Below are 20,318 nucleotides of genomic sequence, written 5' to 3' on the forward strand. Positions count from 1 at the left end.
GGAAGAACAGCTTCAAATCTGAAGTACAAGGTCCTGATTTTTATTTGTAATGATGATGATTAGAAACACCTCTAGTATATTAGCAGAATTAACGCTAGTGAAAAGTCAATACAAATGAGATTAGAATAAGGTGGAATCAAAATGATCCTTTCCTGTCAGATCCAAGATCTATTTTAGGCTTAATTTATGCTTGGGCTAGGAGCCAAGAAGATCTTTCTCATGAATATGTAGGCGTTGGTGGTGGGGTAAGGAAAGTGGAGGGTGTGGATTGTTGTGTACTGTTTGGCGGGAGCTACCTTGGCCATGAATTGTTGGTTTGATTTCATTTTAAAAATTTCTCTAAGTGGGTCAAGTCATTGCAAAGGATAATATATATCAGTGAATGAAATTACTGTTATTTAGTTGCTAACCTGGTGAGAATAAAATGGAAACCACAGGCAATAAGGAGAGATGTGAAAGAAGTAGATAAATCATTCTACATACAGAATGATAATAAACAATAAACTGAATCAACAAGTATGTAAGATGTATATCTGATAAAAAGAGCAGGTTGAAAGCTTTCAACTTTTGAAATTGGATTGATTCTTGTTACTGAGTTTGATTTTACAACTGGTGTTGTAAAAATGAGTGAGATGCCTTTTATTTTCTTCCATTCCTAAAATGCAAAGGTAAGCCATAACATTGATTTTAAAGTGAATATTTCTTGTAAGTCTTCATAAATACCAGCATTAAACCTTGTTTATAGCATTAAAATAATTTTATAGCAAAACCATTTTGGGTAACTTGATAACGTGCTCTGATTCCAGAAGTGTGAAAGACCCCTCTGCATTGATTCTTAGCAGTGCTTGAATACTAATGTTAGAAAAAAGCAAGCCCGAGGAAGAATGCATATGGGATTTACTTATCTACAATGCTTTATTTCAGAATCCACTTCAGTGGTCTGACAGCTTGCATATATTCATAAATCTTGATAGCTACATGGTCTGTATTTGTAGAATGATTGGTATCATATGGAGAAGATTTAAAAGGCTGTAATCTCATACACTATTTCTGAAGAACAATTTTAAAGCTTTTTCAGAGAGAGAAGGAAAAGTATCATCTGAAAGTGTCCTAGAATGTGGCTGTTTTGCTCCCTTCAGCACCTGAATGTGTCTTTGATAAAATTCATTTTTGAGGGGCGTTTACAAACGAACTACTGTTGAAGGCAAAAATAGTTGAAAATTCTTTAGGGTTTTGTTTTGTTTTCCTCTTCCTTTTTCTTGCCAATAGGAATAATTCTACCAAATACATAATTTTACTTCTTATGTTTTTGCTTGTGCTTTCACATATGAAATTTGTGAGGTAGTTTCAAGTAGCTTTTCAAGTAACTATGAAGTACCAAATGTTGCTGAATATAGTGAGCGTAAGCATAAGAATGGGAGCTCCTAAAGAGGAAAATAATCTTTTCCTTCAGCAAAGAAGCTAGATATAGATCTCTTAACATTAAGCACTTTTTAATTGTCCAAAAATTTGGTTCAAAGATGTAGATTTAAATCTGTGTTAGAATGAGGAAAGCCTAGCTGCCAGTTACATAATTAATCCACTAGATCATGCCACCACTTAGCTCTGCTATTAAGAAATGTGTGCCTTTGTAACCTCTCTGAAATGGGGCCTCCTGATGAGATAATGTACTAGGGAACAATGATGGGTTGTTATATAATGAAACCAAACTCTCTATAATCTATGGCTGCGCTGGTTAAACAGAAAAAATATATATATATATGCTGCTCAGTCTATTCTTTCAGGAGGTGGTATTCTGTGCTTAGTCTCTCCTTTAAAAAGCACTGAAAAATAGCTTTCTACGATCCCTTTTCCAAGGTCAGTGGTCTACTGCATTTGTTGTGAATGGCAAAGTGTAAACATGAGTAGGCAACAAGTAAATAAAATGGTTGAATTGACAGAGAATGGAGGCCAGACTTCCAAAATACATAGGTAACTGAAGATTCAGATATATGCCTAATGATATTTTCTGAAGTGCCTAAATAGTCTAGGGCCTTGGAGACGATGTATGCCTTTACTCAGTTAGTTGTGTCTGAAAATCTCACTTGGCACTATTAGCCCTTTGAGTCTTCTCAATAGCTTTGAAAATTTGGCTCAGGGAGTTGAAAATCTGTTTTCTCTGTTCTAGAAACCTGGCACGTCCTGCATGCCCTGGGTGTTGGGGAAGTTCCAGTGATTTCTAACAGGCAGATTTAGCTATCTTTTGGTTTATAGGCATGTTTTCCATTGCAAGCCATTACAATAGTCAAGAATTCCCTCCTTTGTGTTTTTATAGTATCTGCTCAATGTGGTAAACCATTTTGTGAGGTACATATGCTTTCATATGAACCAATTTGCAGGCGTAAGAAAATAGGGTATGCTGTTGGTTCCAGAAAACTGAATTAGCAAGCGTGACATGTATATACACTTGCTTTTATTTGATCTGCACCTTAGCAATTCACAGGGAGCCTAAAACCTGGACCTCTCCAAACTGTTCTTGCCTTGGCTTGTAATCAATCCAGGGAGCAGTCAAAGGCAATCATATGTTTCCATTTGGCTTCTCCAGTCCTTACTTTTAGTGCCTGCTATAAATGATCTGGCTATTTCTTCCATTCTTAAACTTGTCATTCCCTCCTTGTAACTGAAGGAGACCATCTGATTATTTTCTTTATTCTGTGTGTTAATAAGTTTAGATAATGCATGCTTCTGACCTAGAAGTACTGGTTGGAGATGAACATTTATTAAAAAGAGTAAAATAAAAACTTCTGTAACATGAGTGCTTAATTACTAATAATAAAAGCCATAAATGCTAATGACTAAATAAATATGAATGAAAACTTGCAGATAATGTTTTAGCCATCCCATGAGTTTGTGGGTCAACCCAAGTAATATCATAATTGCAGAAATGATAAGACAAGCCATCTAAACTCTCTCACTGTTTCATTGTTCTGTTCTGCTATAATGTTGAGTGTGTGCTTTTTCAATAAAACAACTGATCAAAGGAGACAGAGAGAGGAGAGAAAGTAATCCAAACCTGACTGTACATAGCTTCCCTGCTTCATGTAGGATTTACTAGCTGGTTGGATTCGTAGTAACGAGAATAAGAGAAATAAAGCACAGAATAGCAATTATATTAAAATCAGAGTTGGGGATTGGGATGTGTGTGGAGAATATCATGGCAGTAACTATAAAATTCAAATCCAAAAGCAAACACCAAACCCAGGAAAAGGCACTTGATTTGTGAGGGCTGAATATAATTTAAAAACTTCTGATCAATTCTAGTCCTGAGATGGTAATCATATTACCTTAGACAAAGTGGCCTGAAGCTAGAAGCCAACAAGAAGAATATATCTTTAACCCCTAGATTTTAAATCAAAACATGTGGCTTAAATGGATCTTTGGGTTGCTTATAATTAAACCTTCCTGAACAATACAGGAGTTTGCCATTTTTCAGCCATTTGTGGCATCTGTTTTTGCATACTTCAAATGCATTACCGATTAGGGTTTTTTTGTTTGTTTTTCTTTTAGGACTTCCTGTACAGTAAAAGTAGGGATGGATATGAATTTGATTCAATATGCCTTTTGGGTACAGACAGCTGGAGTAGAGACTGTGTGCACCAAACTTTGCCTCTAGTTGTTGTTAGACAATCTCATTGACACTTGCAGAATTTAAGCTCAAGAAGAGACCAAATAGTTATGACTTGTCCTATGTGGTGTGGCTGTCTTCTAAGGAAGCCTCAGTTTAGGTATTCATGGTTGAAATAACCTGAGCTTAGTACTTAGCACTTGAGCTTTCACTCAGTCTGTTTTGCTAGCAGGCTCTGTCTCTGCAGTTTGTCATACACGTGGTGTCAAAATATTTTATTTGCATGTTTTTCAGCTCTCTTCTGGAACTTGAATTTTTGAACTTTTCAATAAACTCAAGTTGCTTTAGTAACATGGAAAAACACCCACAAAGTTGGGACGTGAGACCATTAACTGCTCAAGGAGCTAAAAGCTCTTAAACTTTTGTTATGCACAAATTCTTGCTGGCTTGCTATCACAGACTCTGGTTGTTGTTTTTCCTGCTGTTTTTCATAAACTTCTCCTGGTGCCTGTAAGCAAAGAGTGGTCATTCTTTTCTCAGTAAAGGCACATAGTAGCAAGATGCTTACTTTCATTTTGCTAGCTCAATTCTCACATTAAATCAGTGTGAGAAAAATGGCACCCTTATATTTTAAACAACTCAGGAGCACTGCAGCCTGCTTTTTCTCTTTCTGATTTTATACAAGGCAGTAGTGAGCATGTTATATATATATATACATATATATATATATATATATATATATATATAATGTGATTCAGGAAAAGATTTGTTTTGAATGAAGCAACCCTGTCATAAGGTGAACAAATCTTGTACAAGGAGAACATGGAAAGCACAGAGAAATACTAAATAAATTTGCTCACCTAGTTTGGCATGAGGAGGTAAATATTGTGTGTGTGTGTGTGTATATATTTTGTGGCTCCAAATATTACTTGTTCCTCTTCCTCTGTGAATTCTTAGAGGGAATGTCTTTAGAAACTCAGTAATGCAATCATTTCTTGTTTTCAGCAGAGTAGTTTGTTTTCCTTCCATTGTGAAGAACAATAATAGCTTTTGTATGAGAAACTTTCTTAGAAGATTGTTCTGCTATGCTAGCTCTCTTCTTTTTCCTTAGATTGCCTTATTCCTTTTATTCCTGTCTTAATAAATGTCTTTGCACCTTCTCTGACTTGAAGTTTCTTTGAAAAACAGATTTCTTCTATGCATCAATATCTCTGTCTAGGATATTGGTGTATTAAGGCCAGAGACTTTTTTCCATCCCTTAAGCATTTCTCTGGACTTCCAGTTGTCCCCTCATTTAACTTAATGTTTCTGTTCACTTCTCAAATCCCTGAGTGCTGCTAGTTTCAATAAGCCATGGCCATGTTTTGTGTTTCTGTAAGACTTCTTCTGCTTGAGTAATGTTTTGAATATAGTCCGGTGGGTGAAATTTTGTATGTGGAGAGTGTAATAAGAATGGTTACTATTATATTTGGTCTTGTGTCCCTGACTGAGTTGTAGGCTCCAGAATCTTTGACTATTTCTTGTTACATTGCGCTGCTGAGTGAATCTCCTGATTCACTGCTGTAAGACTCGTTATTTCATTGTACTTCTATTCCCAAGTTAAGAAGAAAAAAACCCAGCAACTGTGTGAAGTTTTTACCCATCTCTTTCTGAAATCAGTGAAATCTCTCTTACATTGCAGACAGATATACTTTTTTGTTTGCTTTGTTTTTTTCTGTGTTAAAAAATGATACTTAGAGTTCTGAGATTTGATTAGAATCTAATTAGGATAGTGTATGTTGCTTAAAGACTTATAAGAGCTCCAAACTGCCTTGCCGTGCAAGCGCTTTGGGATATATAAGCCAGTTTAAATAAAATGAGAGATAGCAGCAGTCCTCCCACAAAACTCAGATAGAGCTCCTTTTGTCATTTCAAAACATTCAGGCACTTTTTTGCCTTAATGCTTCATATTTTTCATACCTCGGTGCTCTGTGCAGAAGCATCAAGAAACCACAATAAAGACCATTCTACTGACTCAAGAGATTATGATAAGTGTCTGACGTTGTGAATGCCTGTCTGAACCTTCAAGGTATTTGTGGTTTGTCCATGACTGATTTCTGGCAGGCTCTGAAGGGAGCAGCTCAAGATGACAATTTTTCTACAGTAATGTACCTGTATTTTTTCCTGTGCCAAACAGACCAGCATGTAAGTCTTCTTGTGCTTTCTGGGATGTCAGTTTGCACAGTGTTTCTTTGTTTTCTTCTGTTAAGTATGAGAGAAAGCCTGTAATTTCTTTTCTCTTAGCTGACGCTGCTCATTTACTTGGTTGAAGTGGCAGTAGAGATTGTTAATGCATGATACAAGGGTCTGCCACCTGCCCATTTGTCATTAATACAACATACATTTAATGTAAGTGGGTAAAACATCAGGGTAACTGAGAAGGAAAGAACAGAAAAGTCTATAATTCTGATAGAAAAACTACAAGAGAAATTCTACTCTTAGCCATGCCAGATGGAGCACCTGGGTGTCAGTGGGATTTCAGGTGTAGATGGAGGCAGAACGTGCCTAGAGGTATTTTTCTGAAAAGCCAAACAGTAATAGGGTTCTCTCAAAAGAGGTTGAAGTTGCTTGCTCCTGCCCCTGATTTTTCATAAGCTTGTAATCTCACGGGGACTAACTTTCCCCATAATAACTTGGGAAATCATCTCCTTTTAAGGAAGCTAGAGTGTTTTGACAGTAGTATTTTTGAGGAATAAAGAAGTATTTTGAAGAAGAATAAGGAAGCATAGAAACTCTCAGGCCATAAGTGTCAACTAGTTTTAGACTAGAGCTAGTGCAAGTAATTTCTTCTTGTTATGACAACACTGGCCAATGTCAAAATCAGAACTCCAAAATGAAATTTGTCTTCAAATGAGTAATATTTTCATTCAGCCGTTCTTGATCAGCAATTTGCATTGTACTTAGTCAGGAGTGGACGAACTGGAGATGTGAATTTTTATGTTGTTATTAATATCTTTTTGGTCATTTGTCTTACATCTGGAAAGTTTCCATTTCGAGAACGTTCATAGTACACAAAGAACTTGCAGGCAATTCCCCACATAGCTACAGCAATTCAGGACGCAGGATATTTTCAGAAGAATATGTTTGACTTTATAATATGATAAAGAAGAATGAGTAGCTATTTTCAGGGACAGGCATATTTCATCTATCTCTGTCTGTTATTTAATTCTGAATCTCAAGAAATATTATCTATGGTACAAAATAAGACTTGATTTCTGTAGGTTCATTAGTAAAGCACAGCTCCGTCCCACCAGCCAATATTTCAATCTGTATTTCAGCCTGACATGTGTTTAAATCTCTTTTTAATCACTTGGGTTTGCAATTTGATTAAAGACAAACTTTACTAGCATTCTAGACAGATAAAAGGAAAACCACCCAGAATGAGAATTCACTCTTTTCATAGAACTAAGGGTGTAGCTCTGCATCACTAAGGATAACCACTAAAATTTGTCCCTGGAGAACAGTGTAAAGGTTGGTGAGATCAGACTTTAGTTATTTAGCAGTTTAGGCCTTGTGGTTAAATCTTGGATTTAGACTGCTTGTCTCTGTCCTGTGAAACCACTTTAGAGAATCTGATCTATCACGAAATGCCTATTTCACAGTTTTACTTTCAGTGAAGTATTAAAAAAAAAAACAAAAACGAAAAAACGACCCCTCACTTAATAAATTGTGCTGTTAATATAATGCAGGATAGTGCATGAGCTGGAGATGGAAGTGCATTCTCACTTTGTTCTCTTTTCTCAGGGATTCTCCTTTGTAAGATGCCTCTGTAACATGTTGGGATTTTTCCTCTTTTGTTCTTGCTTCTCCTTGACTAGCTAGCTGGTTTGGCATCTTATACTCATGAGTATTTTTAGCATCTCTTGAAAAACTCTGAAATGGATTCCTGCTGCTGATCAGCCAGTGCTGCATTTGCCAGTAGTTGCCATCAAAATATCTTCTATCTGTTCCCTTGGCAGTCTTTACCCACCTATTTTTTCTGTTTGATGTCCTTAGTGTTTATCTCATGCTGAGCCTTCACTCTATTTTAGGGGAAAGAAACCTATGAGTTCTAGCTTGTACTCTTGGATGCCTTTCGCCTAGACTCTTGCTGTTTAAATACCTGTCAAAAACTTTAGGGGTGTGTTTCCATGGTGATTGCAACATGTTTACTGTAGTATCTGCCTTGTATTTGTCTTGTATAAGAGATCCCTTTCTCTTTTTGCTTCTTGTGATGCCTCAGGAATGTACCTTAAGTTAATTTCAACAAAATAAACTTTCCGTGTATTTAATTCAATGGGATATATTTTTTTTTTATATTGCACAATAACTAAAAGTGAGAGCAAATTGTCTTCTGAACAAAGACAGACTTGAGAGTTTTTTTTAGACCTACCCAGTACATCTTCTCCTGATGCAGTAGCTGCCTTATATAGAAACCTGAGTTTGCTCACTTTAAATTCTGAGAAAATATTCTTAGCTATTACAGGCTGTTTATTAGAAATGGCAGTTTTCAGATGAAAACTTACAGAATCAGTATCCTTCTGCCTGGCCTCCCTCGTGCCACTTGCTGGGAGGCTGGAGTGCCTGTGCAGTACTGAATACTGTGTTCCAAAGATGTTCCTTGCTGAAGCTTTCACTATGGTACAAGCAAAGGCAAGCTACTAAAAAGCAAACCTCAAAGTGTGTCCAGATGGGGCTCACTCTCATTACCTGGAGAGCCTGTGTGACTGCGGCTGCGTCTGCCCAGATTTCAGTCCACAGCACAAATGACCAGATATCCATTTACAACTGGGTCACACGAGGACAGTCTTTTGCATGATTTCAGTAGGAGAGCTCTGCCACCTACATCCCTGAAAGGAACACATTCTTTATTCCTTCAAAACTCTTCTCACTTCTGAGGTCCAGACTTCTGACCCCCCCAAAATACATGAATTGGATTCAAACCAAATCTCTGAGCTTGCAGATGTTTCTGGGAAGCCCTCTGCCACACACGCGATAGTGGCTGGTAACATAAGCTCACTTCACCCTGAGTTTTTCAGATAGCATTGCCAACGCTGCATGTGGCCATGGCAGGTGTTCCCCAGGCATTGCTCAGCCTTTTCAGCAGTGGAGAATATATGGTTGTCAATTTACTACTTCTGTGCCTGCTCACTTTTAGTATCTCCTGTTTATGTGATAACAGGCATTGTTGTATTCCTTGCTCTTTAACCTGAAGAAATAAAATGTTCACCTCCTACGTTTGTTGAGCACAGAAAGAGGTTCCTGGTGCAGCAGCGATAGCTTTGTGTGCGCAGAGCTCTGGATATCAAGTTCCTCATGGAGGAGCATGCTTTTGAGGCACGTGCTCAAAACAAGAAGAAAACCGAAACACCTCCTGGTGATAGCTGAGTGTTTTCAGACTCCTGGTATTGCAGTATTCTGGTACAAAGGGGAGACTCACTGCCTACTAAAGCTGGGGAAACTGAGGCATGGGAAGTTCAAAGGGAATGCAGCCTATGCCTGCTGTATTATGTTCAGCTTCTGTCACAGATTTATGACATTTATTTTAAGCGTTTCACTGAAACCTTTATTTTTTCCTCCTTATGAAGATTGCTTCTTGTCCATTCAAAACTTCGAGTGGTGTCAGCACCTTGGAAATGCAAAGGGCATAGTGTTGTGTCCACAGGGAAGGCTGTTACAAAGCTTCCTAACCCTTTCCTTCTTATAATTCAGCATAAATATATGAAAACTGTTTTTCTTACTTGAAAAGAGAAGATTTTGATTTTCAAAAACAATCGGATGAACCCTAGTAATATCCCTATGGTTTTGCTTCCTTCTGTTTTGCAAAGTAAAAGACATCAACAAACGTCTCTTCCATTTTGACAGTGCCTTTCTTTAAACAGAAACTAATTTAACTGTGCTCTCAGTTAATTGGTTTAAAAATACGAAAAAGCTCAACTCGGGTGTGCAGCAAGCTTTTCATAGCACATCCTGTAGTCCGTTACCATGGCGCTGGTAAAGATTTTTGGTCTCCATGGCAACCGCAGGTCGGCTTGTCGCACCTTTTATCTTGTGCAGGCCGAAAGCAGTAGCTTGCACTCGCTGGAGTTAAACTGTTGAGAGGGAGGCAGGTACACTACTGGATGAGTGCTGGGTGCCTGGGGTTTCTTCCTGCTTCCAGCTTAGTCGGGCTTTTATTTGCTGCTGTCCAGGCTAATGGCTGGAGCTGACAGTGAGGCCTGCAGGAGGAGCAGAGGCTGATCTCCCATTGCTCTGCTGTCTTAAACTGTTCATCATGAGGGTGCTAGCCACCTTTAGGCACAGTTGTTGCAATTGCAGCTGGCTGACTGTGGCTGTGAGATCTGGGGCTGGAATGAGAAACAGCTTCCTTGCTCTTGCGGCCCAGCTATTAGAGCACAGAAATGTGCCATCTAAGCAAGTCTGACATCCCTGGAATCACAGAATATCCTGAGTTGGAAGGGACTCACCAGGCTTACCAAGTCCAATTCTTTGTTCCACACAGGACCACCCAAACATCAAACTCTGTCTGACAGCATGCAAGCATCTCCATGGGAGACTGCCACACTAAGGGATGATTATTGCAGAAGGCAGGGTGAGGCAGGAAGCCCAACTCTGTTGCTGGTATCCAGGATCTTTTAATGGAAAGCATGGGAAGTTTAGTGGGGCTACAAAAAAGGAAGCGTAGCTCTGGCAATCCTGCTTTCAGAGCTTCTGCAGGTGAGTGTCTGTGCCCTCACTGCTTGTTCACCATACAGTTGTACCAATTGTGAGAGCAGGCTGATGAATGAGGTTGGAAGTGGAGCCCACAAATGGAGGAAATGTTTTTCAGCTCCGGAACAGATGATAAACTTTTCACGTTGATCTTCTGGCATAATGGCACAGGTGATTACAAGACAGTTGCTTAACGGTGGTTGTATGTAATATAAGGTGAAGCCACTCTACTTCATGTTGACTGAAACAGTTAATTGCCATTTCTAAATGGTTTATCTACCAGGAACTTCCTTCTTCCTTGTCTAACAAGGAGCTCTCCAACAGCCAGTTTTTAAAACCAAACCAAAGAAGTTTTGCTTTTGATGGTAAGTAGATACTATGCATCTTGATATGAAACTGTAGGCTTTGAAAAAAAACTTAAGTAGATGATAGATGAATGAGCATTAAACCGCACCTCCATTTTTCATACCTATTTACTTGGATTCATGCAGCTGCCTTTGAGATGCATTTATTCTTCCCCTTTTTGTGACTGGATGATGAAGAAAGTCTCAGGAGGTCCACAGATTTATTTAGTAGGCTTTTGTTAAACCTCATTTGGGCTATGGAGTTTTCTGCTCCCTGAATGTAGCTTCCCCCCCCTCCCCAAATCAAATATTTTCTCAATTTTTTTGTCTAGTTCAAGACCAATGGGATGAAAATGAGGGCATATGTAATATTATCAGGCTTCAAAATAGATTTATATTTCATATGGACACAGGCTTTATCTGGGTCTTAATTTATCATCTGTTCTTAACCTGATGATGAGGCCAAGTAGCAAAGTTTGGATCCAGTTTTGGAGGGAGAAGGTATGTGTTGTGACGAAGGCTGTGTTTTCGATGGTGTTAAGCTTTCTGGCTAAATTTAGAAAGTCTGTTTTAAGATTCAGATATGACATTTTTGTATAAAGCATTGATACATAAATCTGTATGCCTTTTAAATATATGGATTTCATTTAGAGATTTGACAGACAGAATTGAAAACACTTAGCTGTGACAAAATATGACCCTGTTAAATATCAAAGAGAAAAGAGAGAAGAATTAGCAGAGATGGGAATCAGATGCAAGAGTGCATTTGGGACTGCTCCCAGTGTCGGAGGGGAGTGATGCCTCTTGCCCCTGCACTGGCCCTTCCCTACTTCAGGAGCACAGCAGCCTTGCTGCCTGGGGAAGGGAGAGCTACAAGGATGAAGTTCATTTTCCACTTCAAACATTGTTCGGCCCAATGTATGGCGAGACAGAAATCTATACACATGTAAAAATCCAATAGCTTTTCAAGTTGGTGCTAGCACTGGAGACTTCCGTGTCTGTTTTTCTGTATTACTTGTGTTTGAGGGAAGCATCTGTCTGCTGTAAGGGGCAATTACTCTGACTGAGGTGGTTTTCAGTGCTTAAAACAATGCTTAACAAGTGCACAACAGCTCGGCACGGTGTTTTCAGGAATCGCTCTGCAGCAGCAGAGGGAAGGAACAAGCAAAAGCAGAGCATGCTCTGCTTTCTGCCTGACTTGAGATCAATGACAGTAATCACATAGACAGTAATCTGGCCTTCTCTGCTCTGCCCACCTGCTGCTGTTGTTTTCATGCTCTGCACTCTGCTGCCATCCTCCGTGACAGCGGTGCCTCCGGCTCAGTGCTGCTGGGATAATGCAGGGTGGCACAGCCTGCAGCTGCTGCCATGCCACGGGGAGAGGAGTGAAGTGCTGGGAAATGAGCTGGGCTGACATTTGGGCTGACAGGCAGTGCTGGGAGCTGTGGGAGAAGCTGAGGATGTGGAAGGGAAGTCTTTCTGTCTGGAACTCTGGCTGTTTTACTGGGGAAAGGAAGGAGTGTTATTAAAAGTTCAGAAATAGTCAAAAGTATAGATTGTTGTAACAATCTGAGAGTTTTATTACTATCCATGAGAATAATTAATAACTGCTAAAGGAATTTAAGAAGATGACTGCTACTGCATACACTGAATTGCAAAGGCAGAGGGGATGCAGAGACCAGGATGATGATGGAGCAAGATAAAGAGCAGCAATTGTAGGATATGGAGTTTTCCTGTAGCTCTGCATTCACAGGTTAAGTGTTGTCTCCTAACACAGTGGTATTTAAGACTAAGCAGTGGATTTTAACATGGAGCTCAGAGAATGAAGCAGAAGCTGTGTTTCTGGAGATCTGAGACATGACTATCAATGGGAAGTGCTATCTTTCATACTAATGTGCAGCCTGTGTGGCCATTATTTTCTCTCATTCAGTTCTTTTAGGCTGACCCTCAGTAGTTCAACATAAATAAGGACAGTTCTAAGAAAAACAAACACAAGGATTATACTCATATATTTAAATGCATGTATAAACACACAGTATAAAATTGTACGCTGCCAAGATAGCGTCTAATTATTTTGGACTCGCTAACTGAAATACATATAATGCAAAAATTAATTTTCAACCATAGATACACAGGAATGAACCTTGACATGCAAAATAAATTGAGACAATTGTTGCTTTTCTGTACTTAGTTTATTGTAAGGTTGCATTTGTTACTATCTAAAGACTTCCTACCTGGAAGATACTTAGAATCTGCCATCAGTGCCTGTGCCTTTGGTAGGTCCCTGTAGGTAATCTTTTTCAATCTTCCTATATTTTCCATTTCTCTCTTTGAGCTCTCTGTAATCAGTTCCCATATGGCACCCAGAAATGGTCACCCAAACAACTTTGGTGGAATGGAAGGGTGAATCTGCATGTTATTTCATTCATAGAATCATAGAATGGCTTGGATTGGAAGGGACCTCAAGAGTCATCAAGCTCTAATCTCCCTGCTGCAGGCAGGGCTGCCAGCCTCCACATCTAACACAAGACCAGGCTGCCCAGGGCCCCATCCAACCTGGCCTTGAACACCTCCATGGACAGGGCATCCACAGCCTCTCTGGGCAGCCTGTTCCAGCACCTCAACACTCTCTCTGTGAAGAACTTCACCATGGCATCCAACCTAAATCTTCCCTCCCTCAACTTCAAACCATTCCCCTTTGTCCTGCCATTATATACCCAGGTGAAGAGTTGGCTCCCCTCCTGTTTGTAGGCTCACTTCAGGTACTGGAAGGCTGCAATAAGATCACCCCACAGCCTGTCTCCTTGTAGGGGAGGTGCTCCAGCCCTCTGATCATCTTTGTGGCCCTCCTTTGGACCTTTTCCAACAGCTCCCTGCCTTTCTTGTCTACTCCAGATGGGGCCTCACAAGGGAAGAGTAGAGGGGAACAATCACCTCCCTGTCCCTGCTGGTCACCTTCTCATACATCTCAGTATACAGACAGTAACTTTTCACAGACAGTGAAATATAGATAAATAATCTCTAAAACTATTTGTGCCAATTTAATACCTATTTTATCAACTTCTTGCTTTCCTAGTTTTCTACATTTACAACACATAAAAGCATATTCCATGCATTACACCAGTCAAGATATACAAAATCTAATGGCTTTCCTCTCCCACCAGAAAGCCTGTTACCACATCCCAAAAAGAAATTAGATTGGTGTGGCATGTTTGATTTCTTCTGTTGGCTTTTTTTTTCCCCCACAACCAATCCCTGTTGGGTGTTAGTAATTACCTCCCATATAGTTATAAATGTCTATTTAATTTGTTCCAGGAATTGAAGTTAAACTGATTGTTTCTAATTCCCTTGCTTCTCCTTACATGTATTTTGAAAAAATAAAAGATTAGAGGACGGTAAATGTAATGTCTAATGCCTTACCATTCTCACAAGTTCCCCGCATGACAGCTAAAAGGTCTGGATTTTATCAGCCAAACCTATAGGTTAGACTGGAAATGAAGCTCATTAGATCTGGGCAAGTTGAACAAAATCTAATTTAACTAACACTTGATAATCTGTTTTATTTTGTAATTTTGTTTTTTGCTTTCTCTATTCAAAGGCTTAGATCTTGCACTCTTGTCAGCGGAATTAAAGGTGATAACCATCTCATGAAAGCTCATCTTTTGTGATGATCAGTGCAAAAAAAGCATTAAATGACTTGACCTTTTTTGACATCACCCATCAATAACGTTCAGTTTCACTTTCATGGGAGACTACTCTTGAGCCTATCTTAATGGCCCATGTCTTTACTGAATGATTTCTTGATGCATCTTGCTGGTAACATCCAACTTTGTACCCTGAATGCTCTTAGTGGATAATGTTCTGTAATATAATGTAAGCCTTTTGGGCTTGGGAACCTTGCTTGCTTGGGAGCCTGACTTGGTTTTCACTACTGGCTTGCCTCCTTTTCATGTTTTAGCTCAGTGAAGAGCTCACAGAGTAGTCACAGTTATTGTGTGATTTGCCTTTCCAGGGAAGCAACTGGCACTTAGGGCTATTAGAATTCTTTCTCTAAGGAGCACACACCTCTCCTTAGTGCCTTTTTCCCAAGGCCAACCTCTGGAGGCTTTTCCCAACAATCCTTTGGGACTACTGAGGTCCACTTCCTTGAGATCCCCTCCTTATACTTTCCTCTTATTCTGTCTTCCCATCCTAAGTTGTTAAGGGGAAAATGAAGAGGTGAACCTTGAATTTAGGCTTCCATGTTTGGTCCTCAAAGTTAAATGCTTTTCTATGTAATAAATTTCTTTGCTTTCTCTCTGAAAGTGCATTTTAGCCTTGAGCTGCATGGCACTGTTTCTTTAAGGCAGAAATTGAAGACTTGCAGGGAAGAAATGGGATCTGGAAAAGTCACTATGTGCTCTACAATTTTCTGCATTCTGACTGATAAATTATTGTGTCTTCTGTGTGCTCTGGCATGTGGTGCAATTTGTCCCCGGAGCAGTGATGATAGGCTGTCCCGAGCTAATAATCAAGACCCTTTTGTTTGGATTCCTCAGCCTTTTATGGAAATCTTAAAAAAAAGAAAAATCTTATGTCTTTGTCAGTTTTTATTCATATTTTATCATAAATGGAGTAAGCTTATAGCCTTGAGATTTTCACTGTGATCATGTTAAGAGGCAATCTAAGCAAAGAAAAATAATCTCCGCTGTTTGCAGCAGCAGATTGTCTTTGTGCATCGCAAGAGACTACAGCTAATTGAATGTCTCAAAGTGCTTAGAAAAGGAAGGCTGCCATTCCTCTCATTCGCCTGAGACCTTTGTGCCACCAGCAAGTCTGGCTTTGCACTCAAGTTCCTATAGCCTTTCAGCAGTGGCATGTGATTTCCCACTGTGTTTGCGTCCTGTACCTGGTCACCTATACTGCTCCTTGCCCTCAGATTGCCACCCTGAGCTGCATCCCAGCATGGGCCCTGCAGCCTGATGCCATCTCCTGCTGTCATTTCCTCGCTATACCAGCTGAAAGGCTGCTTTCAAATTAAAAACTGCCTGGCAGTGTTAGAGCCAGCACAACTAACTTGCAGGAAAAAAAGGTTTAAGAGAATTAATTCAGCTCTTCAGTTTTAAGCCTGCATTATTAGGTACTTGAATTTGGTTATTCGCACCCAAATTGTTTGTGGGCAGTCTCTCATTCCTGAGGGACCAGAACTGTTTCCTTGCTGTGGAGACACTACTAATTGGTCAGGAAATGCTGACTCTCTTAGGCAAAAACTAAAGGAAGGGAGAGGCAGGTTATCTCCTCTGGAGTACTTGCAGAGTGCTCCTTCATCACTATGATCTGAAGCTCATCTGTGTCATCCATCTCTCATCTCAAATATTAAGGCTCACTTATTGATCTTTTGGTTCTCTTTTTCAGTAATCATATTTTGTGTTCTTGTTATTATTTAATGGTATAAATGTTTGGGCTTCAAGATTCCCTGGTTATTGCTTTAGGGATTTGCTTGGTCATGCTACTACAACTTAATGACTGTGTTTCTAGGTCCACTTTTAAAGTACTGTAATCTAGAAGCAATCAAGCTTCTTACTTACCTGGCAGTTCCAAATGACTTCTTAAATGATTTCAGTGAAAACAGCCCTTCTGTTTGTCGGTAAAAGCCAAATTAGAAAAAAACTTCTTAATTTCCCAGTATCTTGATCTTTTTTCCTCCCCAAAATCAACAAAGCACAGCGTACCAAGATTCTTGGTTCCAGCTCTGCGAAACCTCATAGCATGTGAGGGCCCTGTTTAGCCCAGTCTGTGGTGATAGGACAAAGGGAAACTGTTTCAAACTAAAAGGGGAGAGATTTAGGTTGGATATAAAGAAGCCATCTTTTACAATGAGGGTGATGAGGCACTGGAGCAGGTTGCCCAGAGAGGTGGTTGGTGCTCCATCTCTGGAGACACCCACGGTCAGGCTGGACGGGGCTCTGAGCAACCTGATCTCCTGTGGGTTTCCCTGTTCACTGCAGGGGGGTTGGACCAGATGGCCTGTAAGGGTCCCTTCCAACTCTAAGGAGTCTATGATTCTATGTACTGTGCTACTACAAAACCATGAAGCTAGTCATTAATATCTACATGAAACATATTTTTCACTTTAAGTGGATTCATCTGAACTAAACCAGTTCATAGATACAAGTTATTTTTTATTAATGTTTCAAGACAAATAATTCTGGGGAGAGGAAAGCTTCAAAATTTCCTATGCATCTGTTACAACCTTTTTTTTTAATTTCGAAAGCAGTGCTTTTTCATTTCAAAATGACCTTTCCTTTGGAAAGTTAAGCTAATTATCATTAAAAATTTTTGAAGCTAAAAACTTCAGAATTTAATCTTTTAAGTAACTTAAACTGATTTTTAAAATCCCCTCAATTCTCCCAGGACAGAAAATTACATTTCTGTCCAGCCACAGATATTGCCTGTTTCTGACCAGTGTGGAAGCTAGAAGCTTGCACTGAAGAATGACATAGGAGCCTGCATTTTTTTTTTCTACTTAGTTATATAATCTAGAGGGGTTAAAAAAAAAAAAAAAAAAAGACAGCTAATTGCACAACAGCTAGCAACCTCGGAGACATTCCCTACTTTAAGTCAGGAATTACGCTTGCCATAATTGCAGCACAAGAACCTTTTTCCTCCTCTCTCCCACTTCCTCATGAGATTTCATGTGTTCTGAGAGAGCTTATCAGGCTGTAGGCTGAGGTGCTGCACTACTGTATTAATGTTTGGAAAAATTTCTATGGGAGATCTAGCAAAAGAACTCGTAGTCTATGGAATAATAAGTAGCAGAAAGATATGCAAATGTTTATGCAGAAAGAGCTTTTCTAGATGAACTCGGTTGTGTTACAGCAAACACACAGATATCTTTATGATCTCCAAAATCAAGTCGTTATCAAGTAACATCTGCCAGACTGAAGACTGACATGAGTTCTCCATAGCACTATGTATAGAAGACATAAAACTTGTTTAGCACATCAAATCATGTTTATCTAGTCTTGTTTGTTGTTTGTTTTTTTTTTTTAACCAATGTGTGATACCCAGATTTTAAGGCCTCAGATAGTCCTGGGACAGCTTCCTCATTTGAATGCTTACCAGGCTGCTGCATTGTGATTCTAAAGCTCCCGAGGGCTACTTGCTCATATACTTTTACTTTTCTTAATAAATGTTGACTGAATGTGTGAGCTCTGCCATACTTACTGAGTAGAAGTCCACTGTCTAATAATCCTTGTAATATCTGACTCATTTGCTTTATCCCTTCAGAGCTGATCTGACCACTTAGCCCATGCCTTCAACCCAGGAATGCTGCATGTATTATGTTCTGAAAGTAATGCCTCCTATTTATTTCCATAGAAACTACAATGAACACAAAGAACACAATAACACTCCTTGATAGAGCTACAAAACACTGTTTTATAGTGTAGTCACCACCAATACCTATGCATTTTCATCAGTGATGAACAAGAGCACGCAGGCTGTGCTCATAAAATTTGCATCAGCAGAAGTGACCAACTGTTTCACAGCTGCAGTGGTGGCATCATTGCTAGGAAAATGTTGTCCATATAGCCATCTTTCAGCCTGAACAGCAGGTGGAAGTGAGAAGATGCCAAATCTACGCTATCCAGTAAGTGCAATAAGACAGTCCATCCAAAACTGGCAATGTACTTCACTGCCTTCAAACCAGTATTGGGCCTGGCACTATTATGTTGCAAGAAAAGCGTTATCGTCTTCTCTAGCCTGACTCTGGAAGTCTGAGCCTTCAGCTTAGTCAGCACTGCAATGTAGTGGTAGGGGTTGATGGTCTCTTTGAGTTTCAAGAAATTCTTTCCTATATCAAAAGACAGTGCACATCACTTTACCTACTGTGGGCTGCATCTTGAACTTTTTTCTTCACTGGGGAATTCACATATTGTCACTCCATGGGTTCTGGCTTGTAGTGGTGACATATTTTGTCACTTGTAATGATGCTACCCAGAAAACTGTAACCTTCAATGCTGTATTAATTCAATGAGTACTGACAAATTTGCATACAGAGTTCTTTCTGTCCTTCCATGAAAATTTATGGGACCCATCTCATGAAAACTGTTGTATCGCAACATTGCCACCCTTGTTTCCAACTCACTGAAGATGATATTCAGCTCCATGTGCAATTCCCAGGTTGTACGCCACTGATTTATGCAAATCAGCTGATCAAGACACCCTTCATTTTGTGGTGGGAGAGCTATGAATGGCCATCCAGAATATGGCTCGTCTTTCATATCAGCGTCATCACTGCTGAAATGCACCATCTACTGCCTCACTGTGCTGACATTTGCTGTTTAGTCTATGTAAGCATTCAGCAAGCATTAATGAATGTCAGTGGGTGCAATTTTTTCTGTGTATAGGGATTCAATGACACCCATTTGCTTCATACACATTTCCATATCAGATACCATTTTGTCAGATCACCCCTCTGCTGCCATCTGTATGGCAAAAAAATATAGCAGAATATTGGTGGGAAGGTTCAGCCGCTACTGCCATATCACCATCTGCCTCTGATGTTATGGGCCAATGTAATAAAGTAGGAGGCTTTACTTTCAGAGCAGCCCTCATATGTCATGCTTAAATATATGCCCTTTTCTGCATATCCACATTTTTTATGCCTCCAAGTTCATAAGCTGCTTTTTGAGTGTACAGAGACTCATAATGTATCTGGATCCTTCATCATATTTATCATTGGATTAAGTCTTTCTCCTAGCTATTTAATCTCCTCCTTTCTCTCCGGTCTATGAAGTCAGGTCTCTGTATTTTTTCTCCTCGCTCAAGATTTCTGAATCTTTGTGAATCTTTCTGTGTTTTCATACAAATGTATCAGGCTCCTTGACTTTTAAGATAAAGGTCTAATTCATAGCGTCCTAGTCTCCTTGTGCAGATGTTCTCACCACTGTTGAACTCTCAGTGTTCTTCATGAAGTTTGGAGGAGGCTCCTTTCAGACATCTCACGGGAGAGGCGTTGAGGTTTAATGAGTGCCCATTTTCCTTGACTGAGGGTTCACAATAGTTTAGTTGACTCCTGGTATGTCTTAGTCTTCTATGGATCACAGGCTACAGAATTAATCAGCTATACACATACAGAATTCTTGAATTTCCAAATGTCCACCAAATCTTAAGTCTGAAGAGACAAAATTGCAAATTATATAGATAAAGGTCTAAGTCATCACCAGGGTTGTGGTGTTAGGATGAAGAGAAAATTGAGGACTGAAAATAAAGGTCAGAACTCGAGGGGGGAGCAGGAAGGGGAAGAGGGGGAGTGGGAGAAGAGGACAAAACTGTTATGAAACTCACTTTTAGTAGCATAGCTGGAAATTGTGGCTATAGATTCCAGCTTCTTGCTCCCTCATCCTTGCCAAACGAATTTGAATTTTGGCATTTAGTCTGCATTTTCCTGTTTCCTTCTGTATATTTGCACCAATTATATGTAATTAAGACAAAATTGCAGCATCGTTGACAAGAAATGGTGGGACTCAGTATGTTCCTAAGGTAATGTTTTCTATATTGCATTCTTTTGAATGTGGTATGTTATTGAGCTTCAACTGTTGCACCAGATAATCTTAATTTCCACAGCGTAGTGCTTTTAGTGATAACCTGTGCCTTTT

At 39.5% G+C, this 20,318-nt stretch overlaps 1 protein-coding gene across 19 annotated transcripts in view; it reads left to right on the plus strand.

Moving 5' to 3' along the window:
- CACNA1C (calcium voltage-gated channel subunit alpha1 C) overlaps nt 1–20,318 on the plus strand; it is a 467,840-nt gene that overhangs the window by 199,271 nt on the left and 248,251 nt on the right. Inside the window, exons 1-3 of one of the 19 annotated variants that reach the window (XM_090145375.1) lie at nt 9,588–9,732; nt 10,125–10,339; nt 10,617–10,698. The exons of 17 other annotated variants lie outside the window; for them this stretch is intronic. In XM_090145375.1, the coding sequence (XP_090001501.1) occupies nt 10,696–10,698 (3 nt within the window). In that variant the 5' untranslated portion in view covers nt 9,588–9,732; nt 10,125–10,339; nt 10,617–10,695. Of the gene's footprint in view, nt 1–9,587; nt 9,733–9,785; nt 10,340–10,616; nt 10,699–20,318 lie in introns of those variants that run through there. One more of the 19 variants, XM_090145382.1, reaches the window with a different exon arrangement.

Source organism: Phasianus colchicus, chromosome 1, assembly GCF_987193195.1.
Source record: "Phasianus colchicus chromosome 1, bPhaCol1.hap1.1, whole genome shotgun sequence".
Classification (NCBI taxonomy): domain Eukaryota; kingdom Metazoa; phylum Chordata; class Aves; order Galliformes; family Phasianidae; genus Phasianus; species Phasianus colchicus.